Genomic DNA, 24,197 nt, shown 5'->3' on the forward strand with positions numbered 1-24,197 from the left:
TTAAAGATTTGAGAACTCTGCTATTACAGTAGCCCACATGTCATTACCAATTATATCCAATTTTGCTTTGGTCTAAAAAATGGGGGGAAAGAAAAAAACAAGCTCTTTTACAGTAGCAAGGTTTTGATTTTTTTTTTTTTCCAAATTCAAGCTGGGTTAAAAAAAAAAGCAAAGTAGAAAAATATGAAAATAATCTATCTATGAAAAGGGTACTGATGAGGTAATAATACAAACAGTTGATTAACCAGATGTTCTCAGATGAAAATAAGGTCCCCGGAACAGTGATTTGTAGCTAGAAAGGTGCCAGGGTCCACCAAATTTAAACAAGCTAAAACTGTATGAAATTATGTTTCATTTTTAGGGTCGATTTGTTTATTCAGTCTGTTATCATTTTAAGAACAGACTGAATAAGAAGATCTTTCTGTTCTGATTAAAATTTCATCCCCAAAACTACACAGTGCACCTCTAAAATAAGCATAATGACAAATGGTAGGGCTTCCTACACCTTGATCCTCTGCAGCGAGTTAATACCCGAAAAACGGAAGTAGCTGAAAGTGAACCATCTTACTATTCAATCTTATCTTTGGTATCGGCGGCACTGTGCCTTGACGCATGCGTAGTTCACCCCATGTTGCACGCAGCTCCTGCGGCATCACTGAGCATTCCCCCTTAACAGCTGACTGGAGATCAGCTTTCGACACCTTCACCGCTGAACCTCACCTCACTGTGCCGTTTGTACAAACTGACCCAGGACGGAGGAGCGAGCCCGGCAGCTGTGAGCTTACATCACATCTGTAGGTGAGAGGATGACAGGTGCTGACCTCTGATGTTACATGATGAAGATCATTCTCAGCCTGCAGTTACCAAAGAGCTCTCTCAGCTGGTTACACTCACATCCTGGTGCAGATACTCAAGTACATGTAGCCTAATTGTGACCTTCAGTTACTGCTTGTGTTCAGGTAAATGTTTTATAAAAGGTGTTCTATTATTAGAAAATAATTTTATCATAATAATATGTAATTGTTACCCAACAGTATATACTGACTATTTATAAAGTTTTGAATAGTTTCACTTCTAAAAAATGTAGCAGCCATGAAAATCCAATAATATAATATGTATATATATATATGTATATATATATATATATATATACATATTATATATATATATATGTATATATATATATGTATATATATATATATATATATATACACCATACACTGAGATGGATTAGTCTGCTGCATAATGAGTACTTTATGTTGATAACAGTCATTTGTTTTCTTCCCCCTGACACAATTACACAGATTATTTTCATACATATTATAGGATAGATTAAATGTTTTTTATTTATTTATTTTTTTAATGATCTGAATATGACCATCTTTGTCATAAGCATGGTTGTAGTCAGCAAAAAGAAAAAAACAGAGCAATTCACAGTATTTCCATCAGAGTGACAGTCATGTGTTTTATCTCATTAAGGATTTTATTAAGGTTATTTTTTTTAACTGCACATGGCATCTTTGCACAAATATCACATTTAAAAGGTTCATATATAGAAATAAAGAAGTACACAGATGTGTTACAAGAAAAAGTCCTGCATAAAAAAAATGTTTACTAAAATAACAGTATTGGCATCAAAATATATTTTATATATATATATATATATATATATATATATATATATATATATATATATATATATATATAATATATTTTGATGCCAATACTGTACATATATACACACATATATATATATATATGGTTTATTTTGGACAAATGTATTTTTAAGAGAAAATACATGATCTTCCTGGAAGCTTGTGAATTCCCCCTGAGAAGTTACATCTTAATCAGTAATATCACATCTTGATATTGTAATTCTGAAATCTCCCTCATAACTGAATCAGAATCAGAAACATGTTTATTACCAAGAAGGGTTTTACACCAACGAGGAATTTGTCTTGATGAAGAGGGTGCATACATAGAAGACAACAAACAACAGTGACTATAATATATACAATATAAACAGACAGAGACATAGAGTTGTGCAGGAATACGTGAGAGCTGAAGTTATCAAATACATCAAATGGAGTAAAATGTTCAACATTTCCATCTGAAAAGTGTGGAGTCGGAGCGTCTAGTAGCAGGAAATGGAAACGCTCTCAGAATTTTACACAATTTGAGTAAAATGCATTTTGCCACATTCCGCGTCTGTTCGTATGTTAACAAGTGTAAGTGTGTAATGTAACGTTGTCTGGTCTCATTGTGGATGCAGAGCATGTTTTTGCAGTTTTGTTTAATTTATGCATGCAGGATTTCGCAGAAACAGCAGTGTGGTTGAGTGAAGGGAACTTTGCCAAAAACCTTCAGACGCTTCCTTTGCAACTGGCAGCACACAGCCAACAATAAGGCACCTCGCTGCACCTCGCTCACCCATATATAATTACATTTTTTAAATTATCTTACCTCTGATATTTCTCTTCTATCATTAGTGTGCATCAGGACTTTAAAGATCTATTTATCATTGTCGAGAGTCAAAATGACTGAATTAACAAAAACTCAAACTTCCCCTGATATGAACTGCCTGATAAAAGGGAGGTCACTGAAATCCCCTGGTATAAAAGCATGTAGGTGTTTCATCAGCTGATCAGGAAACTATAGCCACTAACCAACCACTGTATGAGCCTCGCTGTGGCTGGTTTATCTGCCTGCTCTGTAAACAGTGTGAGGGTAAAACCATCAGCAGCATCCTCTCTGCGTCCTGAACAGAGGAAACAAACGCAGCGGCTGAGCTCGCAGTGGTATTAAAACTTTAAACAGAAAATAATTGTGACAGAGCGACGGGTTGTGTGGGAGAGAGGTTGTGATCAGTGTCAGCCTGTAGATGTCAGTGTTGGTAACCATCTGACAGCTCGCTGATGCCAGTAAACTGGCTGTTTCAGAGAAACGAAGGCGCTGTGGCTTCACAGCAAACTACCTCTGTCTGCTTAGAAAGAATTACATTTAAACCCAAGCTGTTATACACTGTGTAATTCATGAATTATATATGATATTATTATATATTTTTTCCTATTCCTTAATGTGTAGGATGTGATTAATTTGCTAACCTTTAAAATTTAACACAAATTATGATCAAAACAGCTTTTTGAATATGAAAATAATTAATCTACAAAACACCAACTTTTCATTAGCTAAACAACAGCCCCGTTTTCAGTTGTTGTTGGTTTTTTTTTTTTTTTTTTTTTTTTTTTTTAATTCACATGATCTAATAGTTGGATTGGATTATTCTTCTTAAAAAAAATTATACATTTAAAACCCAATCCCCAGAATTTGGAAACACATGGTTTTCAACCAGCAGTGACAAAATGTGTCAGATTTTGCATTTTTGTTTTGTTCATTGATAGATTATTAAAATCATCTGTTTCCTTTGTATTTGTTGACAAATCTCGACCAAGCTGAGCAGAAAACATTGTTTTCCCTCCCAGATACTTTGCCATCATTAATCAGAATGCAATCAGTTTTTCCCCCCTATATAGGAACACATATGGGAAGTTTTGCTGAGTATATTTCAGTCGTTTTTTTGTTTGTTTGTTTTCAAGTGTTTCCAATTCATCTAGTCTGAGGCTCACAAAATATTCAGCTCAGACACATTTTGTCAAAGAGCCTGCATTTACTCAATTCTTTATGGAGAAGGATTAACATGCAAAAAATTCAGTTTATAAGATTAACTTAGAGAGAAAAGTCAAAGCCAGACATATTTCTTCACTTGCCAGAAGGACCTTATACAAGTACATTGAATATTAAATACGGATTAGTGAACCTCTCCTGTTATTCAACTATTGACTCGAGTCACTCTAACCTGTGACAGGCTGCAGCAGACACACTCAAATCTTAAAAAGGTTTAAAAACTTCAAGAGTTGCTTTTTGGACCATTCTTCAAACGGTGCCGCCTGACTTTATTACAAACTTTTGGCTTTTTCACACAGGACGACGTTTTTCTGACACATGATGCAACGTCAGTAGAAACTGTTTTGGTGAATTTAATGCTGTCAGTGTATAGTGAAGGCAGCTGTGACGGGAAGCAGCGATAAATAATATTAATTAAAGTCACAACTGCAAAACGGCACGGCCTGTAAATAAAAGGAGCGTTGTCTCGTGATGGATGAGAGGCGATAGCTCGTTCTTCATCCGCTCACCGACGTCCACAGCTTGTTGTCATTAAACAAACACATTTAACTTATTTCCTGATGTGTGTTTGGAAGTTCCCATCCCTGTTCTATGTCCCTGCATCGCTGAAATCTCAAGTAACATTTAATCAACAACCAGTAACATGTTTGTCGCCTGTCGGTCGCCTTCAGAGGCAGCCAGAATTCATTTCTAGATTATCCTCGAGTCATATCTGGATGCGGTGCTTTCATCCCCCCAAGCTTCAAAGCCGGCGCTACGCTCACTTCAAACAGCCGTCACCGAGTGCCAATCAAATCCCGCTCCAGAAGACAACAAACACGACAGAAAATGTTAATCAACCCGGGCCGAGCATCACCAAAGTAAATAAAATAGATTGTAAACAGATGCCATAATTCGCAACATATGGATAAATAAGGCAGTATGTCATCCTTCTTTTTTTTTGTTTTAATTCAGTGGTTCACACAGGGTCCAAACTCCTCTTCCTCCCCCTCTTCCCTCTATCCATCCATCCATCCATCCATCCCAAACCCTCCTATGAGTCAGTGACTTTACTGCATGCTGCTGCTTTTTCCAGCTCGGGGTGGAAGTCCATAATCCAGAGTCTGGTTAATACAGGAGTGTAAATCACTTAACTCGTGTTCCTGCGTTCAAATAGTCCGAGGGCCAATAACCTTCTTTTTTTTTTTTTTTTTTTTTTTTTTACCTTCGTGTCTGCAATATTCAGCACGCTTAAAAGGTTTTTATAATGGATTTAATGTTTCGAAGTTTCCACTCTCTCAAATTCAAAAGGGATTTCTGCCATCAAACGGGACGGTGAAAGAGATGACAGGTCCAAATGGATAAATAAAAATCACTCATTCAGCCGCCGGGAAACAGGCCAGGAGTATCAACAGGAAAACTACCAATGCAAAACAAATTTGGTCTTTATGTCACGAACTGACGTCTCCCATACGGAGAAATGTTTGTGGTGCCCGGGACGAAAACATTGCAACAAAATCTCCAACATCCTGACCGCTGATGAGAGAAGTGTCACAACACAACTGCTCATTTTAAAAAGTTTGAATAAAACATAGACACGGATCATTTTGTGCCCATTACTGAGTTATCTGTTGTACAGCTGTGGAAAGGGTACTGAAAAATCTACATAGTTATAGTTACATTACTGGAATATTACTCAATTACAAGTAACACTACTGGTGTTCAAATGATAACTGAGTAAAAGTGCACACTATTCCAGATCTTGTCAGTATGTCAGGCTTGAAAGATTTAGATATCAAATCAAACTGTACTCAGTACTCAAGTATTATTTCAAAAGTAACTAAGTAGATTATATGGTGTAATGCCTGGGAAATTACAGACTTGAAAAAAATGAAGGTTCAATTATCCCAAATAATGATTTAATTACAGTAATCTGAGTAGCTGTAATTAGTTACTTCCACCCTTGCTTTTATAGATCTGTTTCTTAAATAAAGTGGACAGGCAGACAGTCAGCTCTGTGTCTGATAATGATGTGCTGATTGCTCTTTGCGCGGTCTAAAAAGCCGACCACAACTCGTCCCGTGACGAACCCGCTGATGTAATGTCTCCAAAACAGAAACAATGTGAATGTGTTTCACGAGACAATAAAGATCTGTCGGCTCTCGGCATTTCTTCCTCTTCACATCGCCAGGGACCGGTGTCAGAGCGGCATTGTTCCCCTGTGAAAACAAATCAAAGTTTGTCGAGGACCTCTGTGAGGCTCCTTTGACTGTGAGGTCGCGTGTCTTGCAGTGGCTCAGGTTCAGCTCAGAAGTGGGAAGACGAGTTGGGAACAAGCAGTTTGTCGTTGTGGGTTTTCTCTTAACACAACATAAAAATGAATGCAATTGTTTTGTTATTTGATCGGCGTCGCTGTTTAAAAGTGGTCGACATGATAGGAAAAAATAAGAGAAGTTTCCTTCCTGTCTGAACTTTGGTAAATAGATTGGAGGCATGAGAAAGTGTCAAGACTCAGCTGTGGTCAGAGCACTGCTGTGGAGCAGTGACTCATTCCCCCTGTGATGGTGTGTGTGTGTGTGTGCGCGCATGCGCGTGTGTGTGTGTGTGTGTGTGTGTGTGTGTGTGGTTGTGTGTGTCTGTGTGTGGATGGGGGGGCGTGCAGCGTCTGTGTGTACGTAGCAGATGCAGCGATCTTTATCTCCCATTCATGGCGTCCAAAGAAATGTAGCGTAAGCTGGTTAACAGTCATTTTCTCGGTATCTGCCTGGCAGAGATGAGCTGATAATCACTGCCACGCCGCTCATGCAGCCACCTGCCGCCTTGTTCTGTGGAAACTGAGGTGAAGCTGCAGCGTTGCCCAACAGCGCTCATGTTTCCCACATGCTGCTCCGCTCATCGATTGACTTTGAAACGCTGCATAGCTGCTCTGTGAAAGCAGCATTACCCAACAGGGATGCCATGCAGGGTGAAACCCACTGCAGCTTAATGCTTTATTTCCATTTTGATGCAACTTTATACTTCTTTCTCCACCACATCTCAGAGGCAAATATTGCATTTAATACTCCACTGTCTGACAGCTTTAGTTAGAAGTCGCTTTTCAGAATTCAGATCACAACTTTTCACCTGTAGAAACAATGAACCATCAGCTGTCCTCATTTGTTGGTTCAGATTTTTCCTGATAAACTGAAGAATGATGTTTTCCTTTCCTGCTTCTTAAAGGATAAGGTCACCCCAAAAATGGTCTTCTTGCCCCCCAGCTGATGGATAGAAGGATGAAATTTGGTAGTTCAAGACATATATTTCTGGAGCTTCACAGCAGAACAGAACACTGTTTTTGAAAAGACGTTATTTAAATTCTTGATGCACAGTCGAGCTCAGACGGGGTGCTCTCAGCTTAGCAGCAACAGTGAAGAGATCAGCTTTGAAAAAGGGTGAAAATAACGCTTTTACTAACCAATTCATGATTCCAGTGACTTCTTAGTTGTGTTTTAACATTTTCCCCATCTGCTTCAGTTGTTCAGGAGAATACTGCAACACTGTGTTGCTGTGAAGCTCCAGAAATGTTTTGTGGACAACAAAACTGTGGACAACTTAGCAAGGAAATACAGGACTGTTTTTCTGAGCTTGTCAAGTTAACTTTTTTTCATAGCAAAAAGACATTTACAGCAGTGAAACAAGACAAACAGATTAGTAGGAACAGTATTTCAAAAACATCAGATATAGTAAAATTCTGTCTGGAAAAAAATGATGCTGTAAAGTACGTTGACATTCAATAGTTTATGTACATTTTGCTGCTAATACTTTTACTTCGATAAGGTTTGGATTCAGGACTGTGTAGTTTTAGCACTTTTGCTTGAGTATAATGATCTGAATATTTCCTCCCCCACGGTTTAAAGTACAAGCAATTAGGTTAGAAATGGGGACAACTTAACACTCTTCTAAGATAAACACATAACACATTAGCTCATCATTACTTGGAATTTCTCTCTTACAACTTTTAACCAAAGTGTTTTATCTTCCTCATCTGCAACCAAGTGTTGACTTCACACCTTGTACACTCACATCTGGTTCTGCTCTAAACTAAATGTGGACTCTTATAAACACGGGTATAGTGCTAATTGTGACACTCTCAGAGTAAAATTATCACCGTCAGTTTTTGCTTTGTAGACACCTTTAAAGATGGCACCTTTAAATGCAAACCTCCTGTGTGAGTAATGACAGAGCTCGACTCCGAGGGGGGGCAGGGTCACCACCCGTGGCTGTTTCAGGCCCTTTGGATAAAAGCGGTCACGAAGAGACACACAATACTCCAAATAAGACAGAGTCAAGCCTACGTTTTGGGCCACATTGATCAGGAAAAGCTTATATTCTGATTCACATCTGCCGTTGATGATCACAATATGAAACCACAGGCTTGGCAGGGAGAGAGGAGAGCTGTGGCCCTGCCAGCACTTTTACCACAAACTATCAAACTGCCACGCCGAGCCTCCTGCTATACACTAGCTCACTGCATGCAGCATCAATGTGTGTACTGAATACGGGGCCCTGTAATCAACAAATTCTCCATATTCTTCCCCCCCAGGTGCCTCGCCAACATCAAAGGAGGTAAAGGCTGGTGTGGTATCTCTGTGTGCCTGAGCCTTCTACTGTATGAAACAGCCCGGCTTTCAGCCCCAAGACACAGGCGGGGAGCAGCCGCGCAAATTCAATTTCATGACTACCAGGTTTCTACCTGGCAGGTAGGGCTGTGGTTCATGCGTTTTTGTAGGGTCTCGCCTGCACTTGGTTAAGAGCTGATCACACCAAACGCCAGGATCAGATATAAAAAATTTTAAAATCCCTGTGCCGAAGATCCAAGTTTTAAGAAATGGAAAAAGTACCAGAAGTGCAGACACTGGTGAATTAACAGTGTTCCTGCGAGCACATTTGCTTAAAGTAAAACATTTCAGATTCTTCAAGAAAGGAAATGCACATATACATACATCAGTCTCTATTAGTTTAATTAACAAACTCAAAGTGAATTATGAAGTGAGATTTCTCATCTCAGATTAAAGTTTACTGATGATGACGCCACAGCTGGAACGTCTCAAATCAATTTTCATATGGAAAGATTTGAGTCAAACTTCTTTAAAACAAACAGACTGCCTCCAGTTGTATGAGTACACAAAAGCTTCACGCAGACTCAGAAATGGCAAGTTATAAACCACTTCATCTCCATTCATTTACATCCAGTCACATCAAATAATAGGTACAGTTTAATGGTCAAAGTATACAGTTAATGACGTGATGAACACCATTCCTCTGGGTTCTGGTGTGATGTGTATTGTTTCTCATCACTGTGGTCTTTCTGAATGATCGCTGTTGCTCTCTGACACTTTCCTCAGACATTAAAGTTACTGGGGTTAATTACTGGAGCAGAAGGCCCAGAGAGAGAGAGCAAGAGAAAGAGAGAGAAGCTGTGCACCGACTGAAAATCCCTGGCACTGAAACATCAAGCCTCCGAGCTAGTAACCTTGGTGCGTGTTTTGATCCTGACTTGAATTTCACATCAGAAAAATCACCAAAACTGCCTTTTATCCTCTCAGGAGTGAAGCCAGATACTGAAAGGCAGCTGCTTTTATCACCAGCTGAGTACTGTAATTCTTTCTCTTCTGGAAAACTCTAGATAAACCGCCGGGGCCGGCGCAGATCGTCCATGCATTTTTAGATTTTAAGGATCTGTAACTGGTTTTAAATTACTAACTTGAATATGAACGTAATGAATCTGTGGTTACTGTTCAAGCACCTGAACGACTAGCATTTTTCATTTTGAAAACAGTCCACACTTTTCTTGACATTTTGATTAACAGTCAAAGGGATGATAAAACACCTTTTCGTGACTTAAAAAAAAAACAAGATTATCAACCATGTCTACACATACAGACATGATACATATAATAACACATTTTGACTGTGTCGTGTGACGCCACATCTCTTTTTATAAATGTTGTATTTCAACCTCTAATAGAAAAAAACCTACAGGGCTTTTCTCACCACTCTGAATATATTTGCGAATCATGACGACATTTTTAATCAAACAGATTTAATTCAGTTGATGTTCAGCGTTTATTGCCTTTATTTAATTTATTAACTCTGGTTAATTCTTTTATTTTATCGCCAACAATTTCCTCACAAAGTACACTGCTGCGTAGTCTTGCGCAAAAAGCATGCTTGATTATGTGTGAACAGCAAAGACTCTTTTGAGTGTACACAAAACCTCACACTTAAAGCAGCCTTAACCTCTGCCTGTTAACAGTCATTGGTACAGTATGATGCCAAGCCTGACATGATTTGGTAGCACATGTGAAATCATTTGTATCATGTAGTTCTGGGGTTGAGTTTTGACAGAAAGTGACACAGAAAAGAAACAGAGAATGTTTCAAATGAGAGTCTTCACACTTTTCACTCTGCATTGCTCAGGTTAAAGTCTCCATCCACACTGATGTCCAGTGTGTCAGCACACTGCTATAAAACCTAAAACATATGATTCCAAGCTTTAGTTCATTCTAAGACTCTGTTTTATCCGTCTGTATTCTACATTAAATAAAAGAACTGGCTTTGGAAACATCCCCAGCTACCTTAAAACTAAGTTAAAGGTGCGAAGTAGGAAAATTTCAGTTGAAAACATTCAAAAATCGATGCTAACCAGCCAAACCCAGCCCGTCCTGATCCAACACTCCCGTGCGAGGTGTAAACAATGACACTCTTCTGGTCCCCTGAGCTTTAACTGAATGAAAGTCGTGGCAAAACTTGATTAAACTTGATGAATTCAAGATCATAAATTGAACTGATAATTGTTCAGTTGTGCACTGATTAACATTACAGACAGTGTTGCTGCATTTACTCCACTGAAAGGGACAGTTATCCTTTTTTGACAGAATGCACTGGGAGTTGCTAATGGAAGCATTCAGCTCCCATCGCTGTCTGCATAATTTTCATTATTATTAAAATGCAACCAGGACTTGTCTTACCACGTAGTTAAGATGCACTGCAAGTTTCCATCATGTATGTTCCCTTCAAACTACAAACAGGACGGCTCTCTGTGGAGTTTTAACTCTCAGTAATGCATGCTGGGAAGCCTCGGAATATGCTAATCATGTGTCTCTGGAAATTAATTCCAATGAGTTTGGTGAACTCTCAGCACTGGACTGACATTTATTCAACTCGTCTTTTCAAGTTAAAAAACTGCAGGTCAGAGTCAGTCCTGTTTACAAGCTCCAGGAAGCAAATACAGAATGAATTAACTCTAAACTAACAAAACTTTTGTATTTACAAAAGGTTAATGTGAAAACCGAATTGAGGTTTTACAGTGTAAGCAGAACGACTGTTTATTTAGTCCTGTGATCACTGGTGCAATTTCTCACCTCAAACCTCGAAAATCATTTCCATTCACAGAACACAGCTACCTGAGATAAAGGTTACAGTTTGTGATACTGAAGTGGTGAAAGCATTTTTTTCCATATGGGGCGTCTGATCAGCTCTGAGATCTTTCACTGGTTGTGTAATGCTGTACATCCTCAACAATCACGCCTCGGGGTCTCACTGTAGATGTGAGGAGCCCTTTCAACTCGAGGAGATGTGAAGAAATCAGATGCAACTGTTTGTCTGGGTGTAAACGTGCCTGTTTGTTGGAGATGCTGACGGTTAAATCTAAATGCCAAGCCCACCTCAAGCTAACGTACAGACACACTCACACACGAGTCCCTTACACCCCCACAGAGGTACAGATAGAGATACGTAGACATGTGTGTGACACAGTATTGTCTCTATGTGGTTTGAACCCTCTGACTTTGTCTACATCTCTTAATATCACAAAGTTTTCCGTAAAACGACGCACAAATGGATTCCGTGTCCGTTGGTCGCCCGTTACACGAGGTTCACGTGAAATCTGAAACCACTCGCATGTCCGCATCGTTTGCTCCATCAGCAAACTTTCTTTCTGCAAAGAAAGGAGTCAATTAAACTAAGCCCGCTACTTAATGCTCGTAAACCGGTCTGGCCAAATAATAGAAGTATTACTCTAGAGAGGGAAAACTAAGTCATATTGGCAATTTTTATTATTTTGCGAGAATTATTTTTGATTGTGCAGCTCTGGCACTGATGTCAAACACGTGTTGATGAATGAAAGAGGCCCTGATCATGACAGAAATGTAGAAAAAACTAAAAGCAAAAACTCCCTCTGACTTCATCTATACATCATGCTGCCTCAAAAACAGCAAAACTACACAAAATGAAAGTAATTAAATAAATGACAGAGAGAGTTTTTGGAACACAAACATTTATGTCAGAATATATAATGCTTCTCACGTTTTCCCTGCACAAAAACAAAACATTTCAATTAAGATGATTTCACATATCACAAAGAAATGTTAATTGCATGTTACGACAGATGTAGCTCAGACGGTCAGTGTCACATCTCCATTCAGTCAGGCTTTGTTAGCTGTGATGAAGTGTGTATTATCTCTTAAACCCAGTCAATGAGGAAAAGACCAGTTCTGCTCGTCCTTGATCCCGCTGACTTTACTTCAGATGATGCAACCTCAAACCTCGATGACTCTTCCCAGACAAATACATTTTGTCAAACACAAACCCTAAATAAAGGTTTGACAAAAAACATTAGAAAGCCCTCGGCAGCTATACATCACCGCGACATCCAAACGAGTGCCATATCGGGTGAATCTCAGCCCGAACATCAAGAAACGGTTCCGATTGTTTTCCCTGTGTGTTTATAACAACCAGACGGAGCCAGAGTGGAGATATGTGCGGTGACACGTTTGTCGCCGTCGCAACTAAGGCTCTATAATCTTCCCAATCAGGAAAACCGAAAACAAATTGGGCTGTGCAGCGCTTCCAGGGTGCCATCACAATAAATCATCGTCATGACCCCGAACATGCACAAGTACACTCTAAAACAACAGGGCCTGGGAGAATAATGTTTGTTCCCAAGATTGGTCCACAAAGTATTGGATGATATACTGTGAGAAGAGTCCCATTCACAGCTATTTCTCACACACTTATTGTATGGTGGAGCGAAAGTATTTCACAACCATAGTTTGCAGGATGAGCAGGGTTTGGGTTTGGCCCTCGTCCCTTCTCATTACAAGGTTTGTTGGCTGTGAACAAGCATTATGCAAGTTAGTGTGATTGTTTACTGACATTGTGAGAAAAGCGCGGAGCTGCAAAATAGATACCCAAACAAAGACCTGACACTGTCAAATAATATTGGGCTTTTCTTGCATAAAACTCTCAACAAAACTCATGCTAACAGCTCTGTTAGGTACAACAGATGCTAAAGCTAACATGAATAAATGATATGGAATGATGTTTACTATAGACCAAATCACGATGTTTGTTGTGAAAACCCCTGCAGTGCACATTACACAGTTGCGTACAATTACATTTATTTTTGAAGATGTTATTACAAAGTGTCTACATCAGATTTAATCTTAAATGCATGTTTGATGCTGTCATATCTTATTAATTGCAAAATTTTAACCAGCGTTAGGCCGTAGACCCAAAACCTGATTACAGTCTATCATATTTACATTCTAGCATTTAGTAATTAGCACTTAGCTCCAAACTATAGTTCTGAACAATTTAGCTGACAATGCAATGAGGTTACTACTTGGTTAGGTTTAGGAAAACACTGTGGTATATTCAGAGTCCATTACAAACACACCCACGTTACCTTAAACCAAGCAAGTAAGTCAAAAGAGCTGACGGTTGGTTTCTGGTCTCACACTGGACACAAGTAGTGACCTCATCGATGAAATGAGATTGCTTGTTTTTCCCGACACTCCGTCCCCGATCTCCCCCTAAACAGACCTGTCAGTCCTTACACTACAGTATTTCTCCTCACTTCCTCCTTTGAGTCTGTAATGCTTATCACAGCCACTAGAGGCTTACTTTTAGTCGAATCTGATCATTTTTCTTAGGATGGGAACAAAACCGAAAGGATTACCAAAGTTTTTGCAATCCTATTTTTACTCAAAACCGTAAATGTCAACCTCAGCTCACGGTGGCACGAGAGGAAAAGTGAGGGGGATCGCCAAAGCTATTAGGATCCATCCTCTGGGGACCAGGAATTGGGATCAAACAAAATTAATTCAAATGAAGGCATTCATTGAAATCAAGCCAACAATCTATTTAAGTCTGGTTTCATTATTATAAAATGCAGATCTGTTCATATCCACCAACTTAACGTCTTATCATCTGCAGTTGTTTCAAAGTTTCCATACAACAGACTAACAAACAAAAATAATATATGAACAAAATGAATCTATTAAATATTTTCGGGGTTGTTTAGAGTCGTATTAACGTGGTCCAGGGTCCAAGGGGAGGTTTACTAGAATGGAGAATTTCAGACATAAAAGAAGTTGTTACATTATCTCCAGATGGGTTTTCAATAATCGCAGTCAAATCAGAAAAGAACATTTTATTAAGGAGCTTAACAGCAACAAAATTAAAATGTAATTTAATTCAGCTGATGCTGCTTTCAGTCATTTGTTGGCCCCACGTGCTCTGCAAGAGTAAAAGTAAAAGGGTGAAGGATAGAGTAAGTCCAAAGAGAAAGAGGCAGCGATCGTAAGTAAAAGGAAGAGGGCCGAGGAAGAGAGGAAAGAAAAATACAGAGAGGAAGACAGATGCAGAGAAGGAGCGAGAGCCAGCGAGGACCAGTTCAGTTCCAGTTGGATATCCAATCTGTGTTCTCAGTCTCTGAGTCAAGTAAAAACCATCAAAGCTTGAGGTTTGGGGACTCAAAAGTCGGTTCAATCTCCAACCATTTCCCACAGCCTTTCAAGGGCTGCCAACCGTTTATTTGTTTTGGATTAATGTAATTAACCCCCCCGTTCCCGGTGTCGCACTGAAGAAGCGAGACACAGTGAAAAGATTACAAGGCCTCTGCTTCTCATACGACCGAGCCGGCACAGTGGCTCAGAGATTTCATATCAGTGGATTATATTATGCCTCAGCCTGACGTGTAAATCGCCCCCTGACAGCTCTCACAGGCACATCGGCAAACTATTGGCGATCCGTGCCGTAGAAACATAGACTGCAGCGTCGGAATGAAGGACTTTCTGCCAATTTCCTGCTTTTTAGCCACTTTAGAGTCACTTATACATTTTGCACAGATACTTCTAGTTTTGTTGTTATGTTTGTGACAGTTATTTGGATTTTATAGATTTCTAACTGGAGCATTGTTTCTCCTCTCTTAAACTCATAGCAGCTGGAAAATGCTTCAAAATATGAAGAGTTGTTTCGCTCATTTTTGGATGTTTTTTTTCCTCCAGAAATAAATGAAAAACACACAATAACACTAATAACTCAACATATCTCTGACAAACCGCTCTGTGACTTTGAAATAGGATTTTCTCAAATGCAAAAAATAAAAGTAGTTTTGTGTTGAGCAGTGATGGAATGTAACTAGATACATTTACTCAAGTACTGTACTGAACTGTATATACTATACTTCCTCTCCATAACATTTTTGGGGGAATGTTTTGCACTTTTTACTCTGCTGCATTTATTTGATAACTTCAGTTACAAGTTACTTTTTAGATTACATGCTGCGTCAGAGCCAGAGTCGCACATTGTCACATTGATTCTGATAGTCATTCGATCTAACATAATTGACTTTTACTTGTAATTTTGATACTTAAGTATTTTTAACATTAGGTACTTTTACTCGAGTATGACCTTTGGGTACTCTCTACAACGCTGTCAGTTTATTACAAACATCCAACATCAACACATCTGGAGATTTTTTACCGGACTGGAAGGTAATCTGAAAGTAACTAAAGCTGTGAGATAAATGTAGTGGAGTAGAACTATAAAGCTATATAAAATGGAAAATATGCAAGTACCTTTAAATTGTACAGGTAGAGTACTTGAGTAGATTGTATTCACTCGAGTTATTTTCCACATTAAAAACACTGATAAACGATGGTAATAGAGTCAAGAAAAATTATTTTGCTGGTGGAATGTAACTAAGTACAGCTGCTGAAGTTCTTTACTCAGTTACAGTTTTGATTATATTACATTTTAGAGACAAACACTAAATGTATTTGATAACTTTATACAGTAGTAGTTAATAGATTACATGCTGCATCAAAGCCAAATATAGTCATACTTTACTTTCACTTTCAATACTTTAGTACATTTAACATTAGATGCTTCAAGACTTTAACTCGAGTATGACCTCTGGGTACTTTCTACAGTTTACTCAAGTACTATTCGTACTTTTCACTTTTAGCATTGTCATGTTTTAACAAAATATCTTTATCTTTACTCAAGTATGACTTGAGTACAACACTGGTCGAGACATGTGAAAGTCTTAAATCTCTGAATATCCTTATAAGAAGGAAACCCCTGCCGATCATCACCACTGACCATATAATGCAAATACTGAATTCATGCCGTGTGTTTTAAGTGGGTTTTAAATGTCCTCCACTTGGATCATAAAAACGTATTCAGTCAATAATCGTTCGTATAAAACGACATTTCAAGTATAAACCAGCTTTTTCCCAAACCAACTCGAGCAGCCCGGAGCCATAACTCTTCTGGCGTCTATATTTTTTCTATGTGACAGAAAGAAGTCACAGTAAAAATGATGTGTGAGTATGTAATACATTAGTGTTCCAGCCATACTAAAATGTCCCATAAATCCCAAAGGGGTTTTCTGTTTCATACGCTACACGAGTAGAGAAAGGGGGGGGAATCTGAAAAGTATTGTGAAGATTTGCCGATCAAACCCAGATGGGACCAAATCGTTTCTCAAAGTCCAGTTCCATGAATAATGTGCCCTCTGATTTTGCATAAGTTAGAATAATGAGAGGTTTTTCCTTCGGGCTGAGAGACGCAAGTTAACATTTGATGGCACTTTGTTTTAGAAATCATGATAAAAACCTCTAAGTAGCTTTTGATTTACAAAAAAAACACTTTCTTAGTTTATATATCAACGTCCAATGTCACAGTCGACCTCTCATCTGTAATTTTGGTTGCCCTCGTCTGTTGAGTGTATTTAACAGATGCTTAAAGAGCAACTTTAACTTTGCTCTTTTGACATAAGCCTTCCCTCGTCTCTCTGCTGGATTGATGTGGTGGAGCTCACACCTTCCTCTGAGGACATTTCATCCTGATTAGTTTCCATTTTGTACCTCAAGAGGTCAGTCTAGCTCCCTGTGCCAGCAGCAGCTGACCACCTAACAATGACCAAAGCTTGAAGCTTGGGAAAGAGCATGCAGACTTCTTCATCCTTGGAAGAGCATGTCACTCAAATAATGTGCCATCTATATAAGCGGTAGCAGAGTACAATGTGGTGAAATGTATTGATGTGTTTCCCTTGATCATCTTGTTTAAGGTCATAATTTTTTGACAGGGGCCCAGACCATCGTCCTCTGACAACTTTCTGACTACATCGACAGCTTTGTGTCTAAAATAGTTCATCAGTTGCAAGGACAAAAATCATGCAACTGGTGTGTTTTTTGTATTCATCATAACTGGCCAAATTCAGAAAAAATATCTGCCCGAATCATTTACATATTCCGTATTTTCCAGAGCGACTTTAATCGAGTTTGATAACAAAACATCTTTCAACAATCTAAAACATCAACAGCAGAGACAGGATTTGGAATCCAACCCGGCGTAATGAAAAGAAAATGTTTTCCTCTGATGTCCAAAAAAATGTACAGAGGAGAAAAAAAAAATCCATCAAAGAAGAGGCAGAGACAAACAAGTTTTTCCACCCACAGCATCTTTGAAAGACCTGAAAGCGGCACTGCCAGCAGACATGTGACGGTCGGGGATGAAAGCTCTTTGTGTTTGCCTTAAAAATATTTTTGCTCCAGTTAGACTTTTTAAACTTCAGGCCCAATGCTATGCATGCAGCGGGCATCCTGGGAAATGTAGGAAATGATGAGCATAAGGATGGAAATATATTTTTATTTATTTATTCATCAGTTTGCAGTGTTTATTACCTTTTGCCAGCTACCTGCATTAAATCAGTAAGAGGTTAAATGAGGTAATTAGATATGTAATTAGATACTTCAGGATTTGTCTCTTCTACCTCTAAAAGAAGAAGCCTGTTGTTGACCAAAATCGAATTATGCTTAGGGATACAAATAGATTAAATCACTTTAAATGTCAGTCCCATAACAAGTCATAAATTTGAAAAAAGACTCAAAATACGGACTGCACGATTTCAGTGCTTTTGCAGAAACTCCTTTCTTTCAATCTCTCCGTCCTATTTCCACGACTGCTGCCAGTTCAGCAGAGGAAAACTCTGGGTTGCCAGGATGTTTTCCTTGTCCTGCACGACACTCCCCACATTTGACCTTGGCCTCGGATGGAGGCTGCTCGGGCTGCTCTCTGCGATGCTAAGGAAACTTCACAACATCACAGAGAGCCGAAGGATGAGCATTCTCTGCCCACTGTGACCTTCGGTACTTTAACTGCTCTCCCTTTTATTCTTGAAATTGAGGTTGTGTAGATGTTAGTAGAGCAAGAAAATAACATGACTACACACATGAAGGCCAGGAAATTCAAATATTTATCCATTTGTAACTGTCTTTATTTCTGTTTCTACATCTTTTTTTCAATTCTCTCAAACTTTTATTTTCAATGTAGGCATAAAGTAAAACCTTTGAAGAAGAAGTTCCACCAGCCTTGAATCAGTCTCACAAGAACGCGTCTTTGCCAGAATAACATTATTTTGAGGCTTCTTACAGAGCGGAGCAGAAACAGTTGAACCGGTGGCAGCTTGGGCTCCTGGCTCTGTTTGACGTGAAAGTAGCGTCATATTTTCCTTTGTTTCGGTCCGGGCTTTCTCATTACATGTGTAACAGGAGTAAATCACCGTGATCAGCAGGATCAACTCACACAGAAACACTCCACACAGTGTGTTTTTTACTCACGTTGTCACAGTCCTGCACAATCCTTTGCATCTCTTTCTACCTCTTTCTGCTTTTGCAAGTAAGAGATAGTGTGAAGTGTCAATCACGCAGAGGAAAACTGAATATATCTGTGAAACTTTAACTCGAGGGCGATCCACATTATCATTCGAACACTCTTTTTGATTGATAAATAAGGACTTTTTATGAGGGGTGTAACTGAGCACTCATTTGGAGCACGCGATGAACTCTTTCACCTGGTTGGCACATTTAAGCAGAATGTCTTCTCACAGTCATAAACTATTGAGTTTTGTCCTCGACGTCAAGCGTAAACATCCATAAATCAGTTTAGAAATCATATGAAACTAAGATCTGAAAATGCGTTGCAGTGCATGCAAAGTTTGTGCAGAGAGCTCTTCAGATTTTTGTCAACAACTTTATTTGTATCTGAACCTCCTCCCATTGCATGCATGCTCACCCTCCATTGTTTTAATTATGCAGTATGACCCGATGAGCTATTCTGGTGTGTTTCCCTCCGTGACTTTCTCTCTTTTTTTTTTTTTATGAGCTCTTCAGACTCACTTGATTTTTCACACACATTTTCGAACACAGCAGATGATAAATTACATTAGAGCAGCTCACTAGAGAATTATAGTCATCAATACAATAGTGTCACAGTAGTTATACTAAAATAGGGCTTGCTGTAATATTTTATATTTATATTTATGAAGTACTTTTAAGTTCATGATATCCAGGTATATATCATATATAGCGAAATGGCCAGAAAATATCATGATATTATTTAAAGCCACAGTTCATATTATTTAAAAGACATTTACAGTATCTCAAAAAAGTTATGAAATAGGAAAAACAACCTTGTGTGAAACTGGTAAACTTATTTTTTGAAATAATAAATAAAGTAAAAAATATATAATTTTTTAAATCATGTATTATGTTCTCAGATATTTTTACAGATGCAGGAGGAATTTTCTATGAATTTAAACCTTAGATTTTCTGACTATAGAGGCCTGATGCCTGAAATTGATTCTGGAGAACGACCCCCCTTAAGACTGCAGACTTACAGGAAGAATATTGATAACGCTGTTACTGATGGTGTTCCAAACGTGTTTCTTGAGTTCATGGTGTTGTTTGATGTATTTTTACTGTAATTTACTTCTGATATCTTCATCTGGTTGTATTTGCAGAGCAGCTTCAAGTTCAGTAACAACAAGCCGTTTTCAACTAATCTAAAACAACAAATAGTAAACACGTTTTTTTAAACTAATTGTTCTCCACAAAGGAACACTTAAAAACTTAAAGATCCCCCGAGATGGAGCTTCATGTTTTTACTGGGCAGGACTGTCAGTTGATTGGTGCTTTACGGGAGAATAAACCAGCTGATTTAGGATCGAGAAATGACACTTTATTCAACCAGTTTCCACTAATTACGACTTCATTCTTGTATCTAAGTGGTGTTTAGGTGTGTGTGCGTGTAGTGTGCACACTAGTACATATGTTTGCTGCTTCCATGCAGATGTTTGTCTGCACACATGTATGCTCGTACTGTGGGGCCGATCCTGAATCCTTGATCTTCGTCTGCGTGAACAGGCATGGAAACACTCACACACACATGCACACACACACACACACACACACACACACACACACACACACACACACACACACACACACACACACACACAGGCTCACACACCCACTCCCCAAACCTAAACAATGATCCATCATACGATTCCACATCCTCCTCTGGGCCACATCAGTCCCTTTGCTGCGGAAAAACTGATCCCAGAATCGGCTGCTAACTGTCAACTGCAGGACTCTGAGCCGCCCACTCACCACTAGAAAGAGACCACTGTGGACGCATGCATTTAATAGGCCTGCCATCAGAGTAAATGGAGGCTTAGTTTGAGAGCGCTCTGATCTCTCTCTGGATTTGTGACGCTCCTCTGTTTTTTTGTTGTTTTTTTTTTTAAAAACCCCGAAGGAGAGCGAATACAATGGCGGATTTGTCGAGGCTGTAATTGTGATTTTAGTTTTAGTTTTGTTCCTTGTCATTGGAGGTGAATTGTCTGGTGTGTCGCGGCTGTCATCGAGGGTTTGTGAGTGGTGTGTGGTGTGTTTGTGTGTGTGTGTGCTCGCGTACATGTAGGTCTCTGCTCCCTCCTGTGAACACATGCAGCCGCTGGAACTGGCTGATGGCGAACGTTCACTGAGGTTTGATCCAAACTGAGAAATGTTTTCTGAAGAGGTCAAAAAAGTTCATAAGGTATTGATTTGTTAAAGCAAAATCAGTGTTTTGGAAGCTCCATCGTGTCCTGTGTGTCCATGGTGTGTGTGTGTGTGTGTGTGTGTGTGTGTGTGTGTGTGTGTGTGTGTGTGTGCGCGTGTGTGTGAGGTCATCATCAGCCGCCACTACCCTTGAGCTGCCCGCTGCTTCAGTACGGACATGGCCACCCACACTCTCTGCCCTGCTCTGCCATTTATATTAAACTCCACATAAAGGACCATCTGTGGACGCTGCATGGCTAAATCATCAGCACCACCACAAGTTCCTCTGTGTGCCAGCTACAAAGTGATTTTTATAATCATTTTCCAGCCTCGTGCCAGCGGACTCAAACCAGTATGTAAAGGTAGACGCAGCAAAGACAAATGTTGAGATTTGGTTCAGTGACGATTTTAAACATGGTTTTCATGGGAGGCTGCAAACAGGGAATGACTGAGAAGCCTTCTGAGTTTATTCAGAACGTATTATGAATCCGCTGCAACAATACAGCTTTTCCAAGGCAAGTGAAAGACGGTCAAAAGGACGAAATGCGTCAAAGAAAAAAACTGACGCTAACAACTACAAGATTGCCAGAATAAATTTTGGCAGTTTTGCGTTTCTGAATTTGTGAAGAAATGTGTTGAACTTTACTCCTTTATGATGCAGCTTTAAGTTTCTTTAGGTTACATTTTTCAGTGTTATTTTCCCGACATTGTTAAGGCACAAAACCTGCATGCTTAGTGAAACTGCAACAAACATGGCCTGAAATTGTCCCATGGTCTCCTTAAAAATACCCTGTTGTGTGACGCCTACTAATGTTGAAACACAGACTTGAGCTATGGCCTTGTCGTATGTGTCTCCACTGCCGGATCACCCTCCACCTCCACATATAAAAGACAGTTCGTAAACACTGCCAGACATTTGTGAATGTGGTATGACACATTTTGTAGAAATGTCAATACGGTACGTAGCTTTTATCAGTGGTTTGCAGAAACGTTAACCGCCTGACAAGTGGGCTCTCGTAATTATAACTCTGCAAAGTAGTAAAATGTTTGTGACTAAAGACAGTCGAGTCAAACAGTCGTTTTAAGTCACAGCCAAAGAAGAGGAGTGTGTCAGGGAAAAGCAATCATGTTGTAAAAACTGTGCCATCACATCAAGAATTTTGTCAATTTCAACAACGTCTCATCATTGAAAGCAGATGATTGCGTTTCCTCTGTCTTCTTAAATCCATTAGAGGCCAAAACCAACGAGCCAAGGGAAACTCAAATATGAAATTAAAAACCGAGCGAATCTCTGACATCAAACAGTAAATAAATGAGACCAAAGCAGAGAAGACAAGAGAAGAGAAGCTCGACAGACGGGGCGGAATACGACTTTGATTATTAACATCCTGCTTCATGCAGTGTGTTGCGTTCTGGTGGACGAGGCTCTGGGCAGAACCTTCATCAGAGACAGTCGGCCCTCTCTGCCTGTGGTGAACGCACCGACCACTAATATCACGTTGGTTCGGCAGAGGAGAACAACAGAACGGCCGCACTAACCAGACAGCTGCAGCTTCCTGCATCGCACGAGGGATTAGCCACTCGGTTAGCATAATAACAACGACGACAACAACACTGGTGAAATTAAGACAAATGATTATCATTATAACACTAAGAGCAGTAAGCAGCTAAAGCCCAGCGACCATGAAATGCTGAATGTTGTATATAAGAGGGTTTGCGAGTCACAAGTGGTTTGACCCCAAAAGATTTGATTTTCTAAAGCTTTATTTATACCCCTTGAGGCTAAGGTTAGCATGCTAACATTTGCTAACTACCACTTAAATCTGTGGATCTTCAATTTTAAAGGAAGAAAAATCATTGAGAAATGTGATGAGAAACATTCCTCTTCAGATGTTCAGAGATAACAAGGGTGCTTTTGTTGAATTTATTGAATCTATTTTCTATTTTTAGGGATAAAAGTGCTTGTTTGTTTGTCACACAAGAATGACCTGTAAAACAGCTGCTGCTCTTTTCGACAGCGGACAGAAGGATCCTCCTGAAAAAAAAGCTCCTGGAACTAAAAGTCTGAGCACTTTATGTGAAATCATGGCTCGATACTCAAGGTTCCAGAAGTGTGATAGCTTTAGCAATTTCATCTTGCGCCATCATTAGGTCAAAATTTCAATTCGCCCAATACTTTGGTAGCTGCAGTCGAACAGAGACAACTAGATTGTTTAGTTTTTCTCAGAGTTGCAGCTACCAGAAACAAAGAACAAACACTGGACAAACAAACACTGGACAAACACAGGACAAACACTAGACAAACACACGACAAACACTGGACAAACACAGGACAAACACTGGACAAACACTGGACAAACACTAGACAAACACAAGACAAACACTTGACAACCTCATCAAAAGAATTACCATGTTGGCCGAACGTTAAAGCAGTTTATTGCTTCCCATTTCTAAGTGTCTTGTTAAGCTGCGACCTCTAGTGATCATAGTAATTATTACAGCAGGAAGTGAGGTAAAGTAGTATAAAGACCAAGGACGTCCACAGAGGGAGGACCAAAAATTATTTTAACTTACTAATGCAGTTCACTAACATCGTGTACATCGTGCATCTGCAGTTAACTAAGTAATAAAGTAATATTAAGCCAAACCACAATGTTTCCCTGAACCTAACCAAGTAGTTTACTTGCCATAACTTTACCAACATGGAACTGTTTGATAAAAATGTGGTACATACGTCACTGTTAAGCTGTCGTGTAATTGTTGATACGGTGACATATATTGTTTTGGGAGTTATTGGCACTCAACCTGTCCATCTCTAGATATGAAAGTGTGTTGGACAAAATGTGAGTTGTATTGATTCTGTTATTTTCTAATGGAGATTTGAAGCAGATAAAATTTGGTTCCGGGTTGCCAGCTGGACTGGATCACCAGCCAGTAGTCGTCTTTAGCAAATGGTGCTTTAGCTGATTCTGTCATTCTAAAGCCATTACACTGCACAATCTACATTTACTTCAGAATGATGCATTGACGCAAAAATGAAATGAATGAAAACTTAAATTAACTTCATTCAGAAGTTTAACCCATGGACATGCATGTCTCCTAATTCACTGTAAAGTTCATCCTCGTGGCTTTGGCACAGCAGGCATCTGATGTCCACCTCACACATACTGGACCAGGACTGGCTTCCAAACTATTTATGATGTCACAAATTCCTGCTGGTCGGCCTGATCCTTAACTTTGGATTTTCAATCTGCAGATGAGTGTGTTATAAAACAAGCCTTCTGGTGATGAACTCCACACATACTGCAGGAGCACAGTGAG

General features: G+C 39.3%; 1 protein-coding gene across 3 annotated transcripts in view; it reads left to right on the forward strand.

Moving 5' to 3' along the window:
* The window catches only part of tcf7 (transcription factor 7), a 119,993-nt gene that overhangs the window by 2,899 nt on the left and 92,897 nt on the right, over positions 1-24,197 (forward strand). For all 3 annotated transcript variants that reach the window (XM_037120109.1, XM_037120110.1, XM_037120111.1), the window contains exon 2: positions 8,246-8,402. In XM_037120109.1, the coding sequence (XP_036976004.1) occupies positions 8,314-8,402 (89 nt within the window). In that variant the 5' untranslated portion in view covers positions 8,246-8,313. The remainder of the gene's footprint in view (positions 1-8,245; positions 8,403-24,197) is intronic.

Source organism: Acanthopagrus latus, chromosome 13 (genome assembly GCF_904848185.1).
Source record: "Acanthopagrus latus isolate v.2019 chromosome 13, fAcaLat1.1, whole genome shotgun sequence".
In the NCBI taxonomy this organism is placed as follows: Eukaryota; Metazoa; Chordata; class Actinopteri; order Spariformes; family Sparidae; genus Acanthopagrus; species Acanthopagrus latus.